At 50.1% G+C, this 13,703-nt stretch overlaps 1 protein-coding gene across 7 annotated transcripts in view; it reads right to left on the bottom strand.

The window, feature by feature from the left end:
• Positions 1 to 13,703, bottom strand: part of dlg1 (MAGUK family member discs large 1) — a 627,306-nt gene that overhangs the window by 23,798 nt on the left and 589,805 nt on the right. For all 7 annotated transcript variants that reach the window (XM_084594971.1, XM_084594967.1, XM_084594969.1 and 4 more), the window contains one exon: positions 2,146 to 2,245. In XM_084594971.1, coding sequence (XP_084451097.1) covers positions 2,146 to 2,245 — 100 coding nt within the window. The remainder of the gene's footprint in view (positions 1 to 2,145; positions 2,246 to 13,703) is intronic.

Consider the following 13,703-nt stretch of genomic DNA (forward strand, 5'->3'; position numbering starts at 1 on the left):
CCCTCGGCGCCGTCGGAGCGCCAAACCCCCTCGTTCTTTCCGCTCTCGCGAGCTTCTCTCTCTCGGCCGGCGTGGGCGTGGCTCCAACCGGAATCACGTGACGGCTGCTCCGGCTCTCATTGGCCCTCTGCCGCTGCCGACTTCCGGCGTCGGCGCGTCGTCGGCGTTTTTATCTGTTCAGCCAGATCCCGACGATTTGGCAAAATCGTCCTCTCCGGCGGCAAAAAAACGCTCCGCTGCCGTCGACGCCGGCGAATCGCCCGGAAAAACGCTCCATGCGGGTCACACGGTCTGCGCATCTCCGTGTTCTCTTCATTCGCGCCGTTCGCCGGAGGCGACGATAAGAAGGGACGAGAAAATCAGCGGCGCCAAATATGCTGGCGACCGTTCGCGGGCTTAGTAGCGTTCAGTCAAAGATTCGCCTAAGCACAGCGCACTGAACTTGGGCGCTGTACCGCCCGGCTCGTTTCAAACACCCACGCCTGCAGCGAGGGTGGTAGCGAGGCGACGCTAAAGATAGCCGGGAAGACCGGATAGTGGGAGCCAGCAAAAAGCGTCGTCGCAGCCGCGCGGATAAGTACGGTCGTTACACATCCGTCGGCGCCGATCTGTACAGCCGGCGGGCGCTTCCGCCGCGGGCTCGGCCGCCAGGTTTCCATCCACGGCGCGCTAAACAGTCAAATAGCGCAACACTTGCGTAGCGCTCTCCGCTGCGCCGCAGGATGCTACGCGGGTGTGAGCCGATAAGCAGTAGAAACTGTTTTCGAACTAACTCAGTTTCTGCACGAGGACCCCAGAGGCAAACGAGCCCCGCTGCTGACACCGACGCGTGTCGAAAAATTTCAGCCCGCGCTTCTAAGATATACGGCGTTTAATTTGCTCATGGCGCGCTCAAGAATGGGGTGTAACAACGAGTGCAGCGTACGCACGATACATGCCTCACTTGTCCGACTTTTGCCAGGGACGAATGGCCCACGCTCTATGGTCCAAGTGCGCGAGCTGGCTCATCGGGAAGAACGAAGAGGGAAAATTAGTGGGACGCTTAATTAAGCTCCGTCGTTAAGGGCAACGTTACTAGACTAGTCTAGCAACGTTGGTTAAAGGTATGACGCGATAGCGTTTCACACACTGTTTTTCACTTTTTGAGTTTTTCTTTTATTGTTTTTTTTTTTTAAATTTTAAACACTGACACTTAGCATCGGTTAACATTGGCTTTTCACTCTTAGGAATATGATGCCTTCGAACGAATTTTTCACTTAATTGTTTCAATTATTTGATGATCAATTAAACACTCTAAATTGGCCTCATCAAGCATTGGCTTTTCATTCTGACCATTCTAACACCTTTGAACCCTCTTTTTTCAATTTTTTTCATTTTTCTATCATTTCATTTAATTGATCAATTACAAACTATGAATTTTCTAAATCAGCACAATCAGCATTGGCTTTTTGTTCTGAGCATTTTGGAACCTTTAATGCCTTCTTTTACAATTTTCATTTTCTTTTCTTCTACTTAATTAATTGATCACTTACACTCTCTAAGTTTTCTTATTGAGCGTCATCAAGTATTCACTTTTAATCTGAACATTTCGACCCGTTTGAATCCCCCCCCCCCCAGCTTTTTTTCCCTCCAATTTTTCATTTTTTATTTCTTTAAACCATCAGTAAATTAATTAAAATGGTTTCTCCAAATTGTAATCCCCAATCACAAATCAATCAATCAATCAATCGCTAGAAACAAAAACTACCCTGATACGATTTCTTTTTTTTTTTTTTGCACCACCGACTACTACTACGACGCCTGACAGCTTGCAAAGCGACGTTGTGTGTTCATATGTATCATATTATCTAGCCTACATGATAACGCTGCTGTAATATCAGACCAGAATAGAAGATGAGAGTTAACAGCAGTAAGTGTGCGTGAAATGGCGTCCCTTGCGTCCAAAACGCAGCGTTTGTATGCTCCTCGCCACAGCACTGATCTGCAGTGGGACAGTAACTCATTTTTGCCACTGGGTGGTGCTGCCTAGCCGGAAGTTCTTCTTCTATGCCTTCTACAGAACGGGATCACGCCTGAAGCGCAGATAGAAAAAAAGGCGAGCATAGTTTACGCATGCGCACAGCAATTAAGAAACAATGTACATACCTGACGTAAAGCGACCGCTTCTGAGAAGTCCTTAGGCTGCCCGTTGTGTTCAGCATCTGTTCCCTCAGGTCGTGGATCTTGGCTTCAAATCTGTTGTACTCTGTAAGGAGAAGAGAGGCGAAAAGAATGGAAGGGAGGTTCTCAGGTAACAGTACATTACAAGCACGGACAAGTTACATCGGGCCCATGCTTCATATAGTTATCATTGGAAAAATTTCTTGCCGGACGAAAACAAATTATTATTTTTTTTTAAATGCAACAGAATGAACGCACGGCCCTCAGTCTTTAAGCAAGACTGGTTTTGCGTGGACAAATGCCCCTCATCAAGCGAGCGCTTTGTTCCCAATAAGTGTCATGCAACATGCAGTATGTAAACGAACAAAGAACAGTTCGGAGCGAAGACGCACAGTCAAATGGGGCTTCGCTGCTGAAACGGGACCTTTTGAAGATAGGGTCCCATCCCGTCCGAAAAAAAAAAAAAAAAAAAAAAAAGTACAAGTCACACCAACTATCGTGCCACGACTGCAAAGTGCCCGCACCATTATATTATGCGATATGACCACGAATGTCACGTATTGTGGGCGGCGACGCACTTTACACTCCGCAATTGCTTATGACGCCATCTGCGTCAAGCCAGCTAAGCCGTGACCACATATAATGACATGGTCCTCCCCTCACACACTGTTGCGTCTTGCCGCACAAGACTGGCGCAACAAGGCACCAAGAATGCACAGTGTCGTTTAAGCAGTGCAACGCCTCAGTCTACTTTTGTCTATAAATCCAGATGGTTGAAAGTAAAAGCAGAGACAACCCGTGTGAACAGCGGCCATTCACGTAACCTACAAGTTCAAAAATAGAAAAAACAGAAAACAAAATCCCAGAAATCGCCTTGCGCATTCTTCCATTACTAATTTATGTGATTACCGAAGTAAACATTAAAAAACAAAACAAAAACAAAGTACAATCCAAAATGCTTTCCTTGGCCTTGCCGACTGTTGGCTTCTTTCCTTCATATATATAATGAAGGAAAGGAGCCAACAGTCGGCGAAGCCAAGGAAAGCATTGGGGATTGTACTTTATCTTTTTTTTTTTAATTCTTTATGTAAGCTGTTTAGGGGAAAGATAATTAAACACAAAGTAGAAGAAAAAACAACGTGCCGACGGTGGTACCCGAACCCACGACCTCCGAATATCGCGTCCGGTGCTCTTTCAACTGAGCTACATCGGCCGCTGTCCCACCTGCTACTTTCTCGGGTATTAATGTTGTCTGTATACGAACCTCGAGAGTGTTCACCAGCGCCACCCTCAACCATAGCGGTGGACGTGGAACGTCCTGTGTTACCGCCAGCGTCACGTAGAACGTGATCAAGAGCGAGGACGAAAGCTGTGCTAGAACCCTCTTACGCTACCTAAGGCTTCAAGACTGCCAGAACCGAGACCCCCGTTAAGGTACAAGCAAATAAATGAAGGGGAAATGAGGGTGCTCGTTATATATATATATATATATATATATATATATATATATATATATATATATATATATATATATATATATATATATATATATATATTCGGGGTTATATATATATATATAACCCCGAAAGCCGATGAACTCGGACAGATCGCTTCCCGGAAGAAATTTCGCGAAGGCTCAATTCAACAATGTTTTCAGGAAACCTCTAAGCGTCTGAAGAAACACCTCATTGATTACACCTCGAAGCTATGCTGAAAAAGAAAAGGAGTCGGGAAACCCTAAGTGTTCGTAAACACACCTGTATAAGGCTTCGCTAACGACACCCACTTCAGCGCCATAAGGGCCGACGTCTCGCAACAAGCAAGCAACGAATCCCACACACTTCAGCGACACCGTCCCGCCGCCGCCGACAGTGATGCTTCAATCAAGCAGCTTCCAACGGCAAATGAACGTGCTTCAACTCGAGCTTCGAGAGAATGGGGAAAAAAAAAAAAAAAAGTCTTCTCAGGAAACCGGCAAAGGCAGGAACGGGCTGCACAAGCAGGGAGTTAATCTGATCATTACACTGCTTGAGATCGTTCTTAACAACTGCGTGTCAGACGTCGAAGGCAAGCCGACATCAGCAAACGCGGAAGAGAGAAACCAGAAGTTAACGAAAGCTGATAAACACAACGGCACGAACACAGATGCCTCGCCAAAGGGCATACGAAGGATGTCGTATGCTTGTGAAGCAAAATGTTTAAGCACGCTGCCTAGGGATACTGAGGCGGCGAAAACAGTTTCGACTGTTTAAACATGTGTGTGCTATTCAGCGCGCGCGGAAGAGACGAGTACGACGACTGTTTTCGCCTTTTAAGTGAGTCACACACTCAAAGTGTATGCTGATAAGCACCAGCAGCCACAAAACTTGAATGAATCAGACAATCATTGTTCACGGACAAATGTCTCCGGCATTCAACTGCGCTCGTGTACAACAAAAAGCAGAAAATAGGAACGGGTGGCAAGACGCATTAGTCACGCTACTAGATATGTATGAAGAGAGAAGAAGAAGAAAAAAAAATACGCGGATTGCCTGTTTTCCGCACACATGCCGAAAACTGACTATGCGCCGTGGCGACAACACCGCCCTTAAAGACAACAGAGTGGAACAAACGATCGGAACGTTAAGGGGCCTAATCCGCCAGTGCACTGGGCACTCCCGAAGCAACGTCAAGAGATGAGTACACAAAATGAGTCGACAAAACCGCTCAAGGTTCCGCCGGGCGGCCGAGCGCCTACGCACGGCAAATAACGCAGCACTACTAACAAGGCCACAACACAACAGTCTAACACATCACCCGCGGCGGAGCTCGAGCTACCGATCGACGGGAGCTCTGGCCTCCCACTGCAGTCGGCTGATGGAGTCCCGTTAATCTGGCACCCCGGAACGCCGCAACAGAACGCTCTGACGAAGCTTATTTCACCATGCCCGTGTCAGGAAAAAATACCGAAAGAGCGGACAAACACGCGCCGAGGGGATTCTGTAGCGGGTAAGCAGCTTCAGGCGGAAAGGAAGCATGCGGATGGGACAGCGGCCGAACGGAACTCCGTTATAATGCATCCATTAGAGAGAGAGACACGTGACTTGGGAGAAAAAGAAATATAAGAATCGACATAAAACACACGTCTCTGACCTGGCCTGGCAGCATGATTTTTTTCCTTTTGATTTCCAGCAGCTGGATCCGTTTTATAATTCGCCAATGCGACTTCCACACTCTATCACAAAACAACAACTTTCTCGCAACATTCTGTGTAGAAGCTCTATCGCTTTTGGACAACTGGGACGGGCGCAGCAAGCAATGTTGAGGAGAAGCCGGTTTAACATCGTCCACTGCGCCGAATGGACGATCCCGGTGATGACGGGGGCGTGACGGCCAGTGACGAAGTGCTGCGTGAGAGGCCCAGCGAGATATCCTCGCTGATGTGCGGGGCAGCCGTCGCTAAGGAGACGCAATTCTCGCTGAAAAATTGACCTCACCATTAACGCTGACAGTACGAGCGGCGTTGGCGCAGAGGAGAGGCGGACGCGACACTGCGCAGGCAAGAGTGAGTGTCGCGAGAACGAGGCGCGACGAGCGTGGGCTCACGATGACAACCTCCGAGCTCTCGCTCCAAGGAGTCACCTGGCTAATTTACCCATCTCCAGGCCCGTTATCTTTCGAGTGCTGACGAAGTGATCTCGCGTATTCGGAGGGTCGCACAAACCGCCACGAACGAAGCAAGAAGCCGCGAGCCCAAATTAAAACGTCAAAACAACGTGTACGAGCGCATCCATAAACAACGAATCATACCCTAAGCAGGACATTCAAGGTTGGTAGGGAGCACGACCCAACATTAACGGATCACGATATTTTCTTCTATTTTTTTTTTTTTTTTCACGCTTTGCATAATTGAAGCTTGCACTCGTAGTATGTGCGAACCGGTAGTCGACGCCAGTCCCCTTTCACTTGGGCAAATATTGTTTTCTTATCTCCAGTGCAGAAGGTATGACTTTATATTGAACGAAAAAACGTGCTCCGTTTACTTATGTGCCCACCTGTACATTAAAGACGGTGCTATGTATCACCCTGCACCATCCGCAAACATTCAGTGCATAGTTAAAAAAAAATTGCGGACAATTTTACGTGGTATTGCGCTCTAGCACACAGGTGTAATCTCCTATATTATGTGAATGATCATCTGACATACGTACACAAAGCCTCGCTTTAATCGAGCCGTCGTATGTGCCTGCATTGTGCGCGGAGTAACAGCGTATCTCAATCGGGATCAAGGGTCCAGGTGGGTTGGATTTCCAACTGAAATGTGCTGCCTATATTGCCGAAGTTGGGAGCTCCTGTCAATTAGGCCGTGACATGCGATCTCGTGACGTCACACTCGACCTATCAGCGCCCGGCCACGTCACCTGCCAACCTGTATCAACTACAACTTGACAGAGGCATTTTAGCAAGGATGACCACAAATGCGAATACCAGCGAAATGCGGGTCCTGTAAGTAGTGTATAAAGACTCCTCTTGTTCATCCCATCGGCGCTGACTGGGATTCATCGCTACCGTTAAGGAAGCAGGCAGCTCTCGATTACGAAACTGGTGGCGAGAGCTATGGGCCCATACCCTGGGCGCAACAGCGCCTCACAGGCGAGGCAATTCGGTCCCTTACGGTCTTTACATGGGTATCGACACTACGATTCACTAGCATTTCTGCGCTTTGCCTCCACCAGAAAACGGTCACCACGGTATAGGTCGAAATGGCACCTCTGGTCAGTTGCAAAGGCGTCATATATAGCCACTGAGCCAGCGAGACGGGTACGGATATGCTTCAATGCCCCAATAGTCCGAAATGTGTCACTGCGGTATACAAGATGCTAGGGTGCCTCGATGCGCGCTCCCTCGCGCCCTCGAAGGGTGGAGACAACTCCGCCATATTTTGGCCCACCCATAGCGCTTCAGGAGCCTTCCTGTTATCTGCAATCCCAATCTTGAACGCGCGCCAAGGAAAGCCACGCGACAGGAGCGATGGCGTACCAACCAATTACGCACACTTCTCGGAGAAAGTGTGGGATACTGCGCCTTTCCTCCAGAAGTCTCATCTTGTCTTGCGCTCCTACCATCTGCAATCCCAAACTTGAATGGAGCGGCGGAAGGGGGAGCGCGCATCGAGGCACCCTACAAGATGCCGGTTCAACCCTTGCCGCGACCCCTGCCGATTTCCGGTGGGCAGGTGGTGAAGGGTGGCTGATCCCGGCCCTCATGGGGCTGGGACAGGTAGGTCACCGCTGCTTGCGGCGGGGGCTAGCCTGCCACCGTATTTTATCTGTTGTAGGCCGTCATTGCACCCGCCACTGCTTCGGTGGTGCACGACGGCTGTTGTTGCGGCGCGCGTCTTTCTCTCCCTCTTTTTATTTCTTCTTTATTTTCTCTTCTGTCCGCACGGGGCAGCAGAGGAGGCTCAGCTACAGAGCCAGTAGCAAGCCCGTACATATTCTTTTCCTTCTTCCTACAGCCCCAACAACAAAAACAATGCAAGTGAAAAAAATACTGATGTGCCGAAGTTCCGGCAAGCAATAATAATAATAATAATAATAATAATAATAATAATAATAATAATAATAATAATAAAACAGACGCACTCTAATCCAGTTCGCAGCCTTGCACAATGCTGCGATTCCAAGTGTCATCGTTGACCTTGGTTCCAAAAATTCATTAACTATACAGCACCGAGAGTTCGGCTCCCGGTGTGCTGATAGTAGTCACACATCAGAAAGATGAATTAACTTCGCGGTCATACTACTGTGACGGGCGCAGTCATGCAAAAATATTTTCTGCATCACTACGGGCCTTCCATACCGGCAATATTATCCCCCCCCCCCCCCTCCCTCTTCCATTTACTGGTTGCTTGCTTTTGCCGTGATCAGCCGCTTCCCTTTTAGCTGGACAGCTAAACAGTTCTTTTAGGGTGCTTCAGAGTGCAAATGATCGCTGTCAATGTTTACTCTACACCATAAGAAAATGCAGTCAAAATTCGGCCACAGGAGCGTAAAAATAACGTTCTTGTTATTTTTACGATAAACGCGAGCATCACTTCGATAGTGAGCTTCTATTTTCTCTTTATGCATGGGACATATTTCTTCCAAACCATGATGCGCTGTTCAGTTGTAAGCGCCATAAGTAAAAAATAACGTTTTAACGCCAGTGATGCGTTTTTTTTTTTTTAATTAGGAACATTTTTTCATTGTGGCAAAGTATGCATGAAATATCTACATATTCTTCCCTCCTTTCAAGGGACGAGGGCACCATTCACCAGGGCGACACTGCTTGTAACCGAGTTCCCCAGTGAAGATTCGCCGTAGTCTTTCTTCTCTTTGGTATGCTCGTGCCTTCTCCCAGGACCTTCAAGAAAATCTGAGACTGACCTATTATAATCCCTGCGAGGCGACGAATAGTTCTAGGCGGGGTGCACGCCCTGGGGCCGTTATATGCGATGATCATAACAGGTGCTAAAGTGTCCAGTCTGAATTCAAACAACATTTTCCGAGAGTTTTCAGCGGCAGTGGTTGCTCTCTTAGGTGTTCCTTCAGCTTCAAGAGAAATTTCACCACCAATATTATAAGCAAAAAACAGCAGAGAATCACAAAAAGTGTGTTCTCATCAATGAACCGCATGGGTCGACCGATGCACATGACGTTCGCCAAGGCCCTCGTTATTCACCACCATGATAAGCTATCAGCCCTGAGTGTTAATGTAGAGGTGTAAGGTAAGCACGAATAAAAGTCAGAATGTCTTTTTACGCGTAAATAAGTGCATGAACTTCTGCAACTTCGCATAGAGAAGGTTTTCTTTTCCGCTGAGGGACAGAACATTTCTAAATGTTCAGTAAATATTCAGCCTGAGTTTAGGCAAAGGCTCCACTGCGGTTTCCGAACTGCCGCTGGGTCTGCGAAAGCGAGCGCTAAATCATTTCACGCCAGCTGTGAACTTCAAAGAGGGGGGGGGGGGGGGGGGTTCAAGCGAGACATGTTTGATGAGAAAAAAACAAAACAAAACAAAACATGGGATAACCTATTTATTGCAAACGTACAAGCGTTAATTCACTTTGATACTCGCTTATTCGCTAATTACTTAATTACTACCTATATTATCCCGCGCATTCATTAGTATATACAGTCATAAGCTACTCTAATATGTGACAGACCATCCGATATAGATACCTATCCCCCACCCCCAAGTAGTACGAACGTGCCTGCATGACCTAGGAGTAAAGTCTTTACTCATCACCCAAAAGTCCCGGAGGGTTCGACTCCCATTTCATTCTCCCATATCAAAGGAGAAGCACAAGCTGACAATACCTGGCGCGGGACTCATGTCGTCATACAAAGCGCCGACCAATCAATACCTGCCAAGGTCGCCTGACAACTGCCACATGATTTTTCGCATGACACCGAAAACGCCGGACTTCCTGCAGAACGGGACCATTACGGCTACCGCGTTAATACTGTAACCTCTTTCGGTGAAAGCCGAATTTGGGATACTGGATTTTGTTTTCGTTGAAACCGAAAAGTTCACCTAGTTCTGTACGCTCGAGCAAGCACGTTAAGCAACTTTTCTTCCGGAAATGGGCACGCACACACTCGGCCCAAACTAGACTATCACAGAACACTACAGGCAAAACTAGTGCAAGCAAGTGCTATACGCAACTCAGAATGCCGGGGCGCTGAAGCGAAAGAAAAGGGAAAGGAAGAACCCTCCACACGCACGCACTGTGCCTTCGAAAGCGTAAGGAACGGGAAACGGGGAAGGGGGGAGACTCGGAGCAAAGCAGTGCCGTACGCGCCCCTGCCGATCTCCTAGCGATCAGTCATCGACCGCAGCGGGGAGCACGCGAGGTTCCTCTCGAAAGGCCGGTCTCCGTGCACGCTGCAAGGGAGGAACGTCGAGCTGCTTCCAGGCCAAAGCGATGGTGTACAAGACAAGAAAAATGACTCCTGGAGGCTCAAAGGTGGCTGCTTCCAGACAGCTTTCCTCTACAGAGCGCACGCAAGGTACGCACAAATAACAATAAACGGTTGCGCAAAGAGAAATTGACCGATTCGCTGCAGGTGCATGCATATCTGACAGTGTCAAGCAGCTGCGCGTCGAATCGCCGGTTTAGTTTCGGTGAAAATGGCGAAGATTCTCCTAAAGGCGATTTTCCGCGCTGCGCTCGCAGCCGTATGTTACCACCCACAAATCTGTTAGCGTCGTGGACGAAATGACAGGCTTGATATTCAGGAAAGGTAGCGGAGGACAATGCCCCCACCCCGAAGGACCAATTGGCGCCCTTCTCTTGGCAAAACGTGGTGCCATGATACGCTGCACCTGTAAATTCTGGACTTGCAGCAGCGTACGCAAAGGACGCAGAAGGGTGCTACAAACGACGCCAACGCGCGCGCAGCGTCACCGGCGATGCCACGCGTCGCCTTGACTCCGCGCCCCGGCCCGAGCGCGCTGTCAACGGCGCGTGGCCGCCTGACTCAGCGCCGCGGGAGGAAAGAAAAAAGAAAAAAAAAACGCAAACGGCGAGAAAAAGAGCGGAGGAGCTGCTCACCGCATAGGGTGCGTGGCGCGGGCATTGGAGCCTAACGCGCGACCACGAGACGACGACGCTCCTTGGGTTTCCACGGCTACGCTACCATACGACATGCAACGTAGGCGACGAAGACGGCGGCGGTTGGAGTCGAGAAGGCGGCGAATTCCTGGAACAGAGACGTGCTGCCTCTGGAAGCCGTAGGAGGCATAACCCGGTCCTCTCGGGGCTCTCAGCGAGAAGAATGCGGACGCAGGATGCAGGCGATGTCACGAAGACGCATGGCAAGACACGGCACGCTGTCGGGCGGATTTCGCACCACACACACACACACACACACGAGCGCGCGCGCGCGCGCGTGCACACGCGACGGGCGGAGCACAGCAGTCCGAGAACCGGCGTCCAGGACTGTGACGCCACCGAGAGCCGGCCGGCCGGCTAGGATGGCTATGCCGCGTGTCTGGAGAGGGACGAGTGGGCGCGCCGGGCCCAGCCTAGGGTCCTCACACCGATCGATGGGCGCATGCGTTGTCGATGGAAAGGGGCGGACGCCGCCGCTCGCGCGCTCGGCGACAGCAGGGAATAGGGTGCCTCGCGGGGAACACACCGCCGCTGCCCGCTGCCGAACGCGCCCGCCACCACAGCTCGCGCCAGAGGGTACATTTCCCCCTCCCTCGCCTTCGGGCGTCAAGCCGCCGCATTCAAAGATTCATGGGGAGAAGAAATTAGGCGCCCCGGGCCCCGTCCTTTGTGCGCAGGCACCGGAGGCTATTTCTCAGGGGGACACGCGCTGCACTCGCAGCCGCTCCCGTAACTACTCGCGGCGGTGAAAGAGGAAGGCAAAACGCGAAGCCGGAGCGGTACGGCGCACGATCAGACTCAATTAGCGCAGAAGCACGTCGCGCCGCGGTCCGATCGCGCCTCTATTACGGCCCGCTATTGGTCGCTCGCTATGTTCCGAAGGAAGCACAACATCGATTCCCCTTCCGGCCAGTCCGCTTCTTCCGGGGAATGAACCTCGCGACGGGCTCCTTTTACGCCTCGAACGCGCCGGACAGAACGACGACGCGGAGGTGGCTTCACGCTCGGCTGCACGCGTTCGGCTGCGCCCAGGCGAGAAAATGGGGTACCGCCGCCTCCCCCTTCCCTCATCTCAAGACACTGTCCGCGTTTGGATCTCTTCTTCCCGCCTAAATGGGTTACTGTTCCCCACTCGTAACAGCCGCCGCCCGGTCAGCCGCCACCTTCCATCGTCGGCAGTGTCTTCCTTCCATCCACCTTCCATCGTCGGAAGTGAAGAAGCAGTCGCTTCTTCACTTCAGCGAACGTGAGCGGATGGATGAGAGTCTGAGCTAACTGCGCTTGCCTTTGCAAGACAGCCCTTCTCAACAGCAAGGATAACAAAAATAAGCCTGTTCATAATACTCCTGCATCAACAGACAGCCTAGCTGAGCTTACGATCAGGTTGTTCTTCGAAACTACAGCAACCCAATGGCGTTGGTCGGCACTCACGACGTTAAGAGGCGGCGTTAAGAGGGGGATAGCAGGTTGGTTAAACCAAGACGTCATTAGAGGACCCAGCCGACGGCATCTCTCTAGTTGAGGGTCATATGCCGCCTAGTCCTTGACTTGTATCCGACTGCATCCGGCCACGCTTGAGTCAGTCACCTTACAGTGGTACCTTTTAAGCTCAGGCTCTTGTGTCTCGCGTCGATGCGGTGGTAGTACTGGAGGGTGGTAACCACTGGGGAAAACGCGGAAGAAGGTAAGACAAATTGATAATGGATTCTGTTGAGGGTATGGAAAAAGCGAAGGTATACGTGTCACACGCCGCCCGAGGAAATGTTGAACGGCCGACTGAACAGGAGCGCTATTCATAGAACGACCGTGTGGAAGCCTGTGCTCTATAACTTATAAATACACGCAACCCGCTCTCAAATTATGTACCTGAACATATAGCGAACTGAAAATGCTTTAAAAGCTGCCACGGCATCTCGCGTTACACAGTGATAACGTTCCGCGTCTTTTTTTTTTTTTTTTTTTTTTTTTTTTTTGCCATCTTCATACCACTCTGGTCAAGGCCTGATCACTGCCTCGTGAAGGTTGGAGACTCACTCCGCACGCCGGACTAGATCGATGCGTTTACATCAAATTCTGCTCACGTCATGCATACTCAGCGATAGAACCGGCTCAAATGATTCACAAAGCTTTTTAGAGCGACTCCATTAGTACAACACAAATAAAATTATGGTAACGCCAGTTCCGGCACGGGCTCGGTAATTTCGAAAGTGATGCGCGCTGCGGAATGCATTTCTACTATTTGAACGCCCCAAAAAGTGGGGCGGGTGGGGAGCGCGATCGATGAAAATCACCGAGTGCCAGCCGGAGAACTGCGAGACGACCTCGTATTAGCAGTGTTTAGGCACGATATTCGGGGCGGCCATATCGATCGTCGGATTCTGGTAGTGGAGCAAATAGAATCTCGTGCTGAAGTTGCCCACGTCTTGCAAGAAATTGGTCGAATGAGCCAATTTTCTTGAATACAAGAGGAGATCCATTGCCCAGAGAGTGCCCACGTTGCAACACGTGAGTAGCAGTTTTACTTCAGGGACCATTCGCCGCGTATTAGCGGGGTTCGTTTTAGACGGCTTGAGTCGATCCTGCTATGACACCACTGAAAGCTTGAAACCGCACACTCCCTCACTTTGCTCGGAATCGAATCGTAAAAAGCGATATCAAATAAAAGAAAGCAGACCACAGGCTCTCTCTCGAAAGGCAGAACGGAGAAAGTGGGGGAAATGAAAGGTGAAGTACCTCTTCTGGCTCGCCGTTGTCCCTCCTCACAGAAGCGGTCGGCAGGAATGGCTAACGGCGGTCATCGCACACAAATGACAAACAATCGAGCGCGTTCGCAGCAAGTGTTGTGTGGCCTCAACTTCCGCATGGCGGTATCCGAAGAAAAAACAAAATTTCACTACAGATGCCT

This window comes from Amblyomma maculatum, chromosome 2 (genome assembly GCF_055883805.1).
Source record: "Amblyomma maculatum isolate TAMU_Amacu chromosome 2, ASM5588380v1, whole genome shotgun sequence".
In the NCBI taxonomy this organism is placed as follows: domain Eukaryota; kingdom Metazoa; phylum Arthropoda; class Arachnida; order Ixodida; family Ixodidae; genus Amblyomma; species Amblyomma maculatum.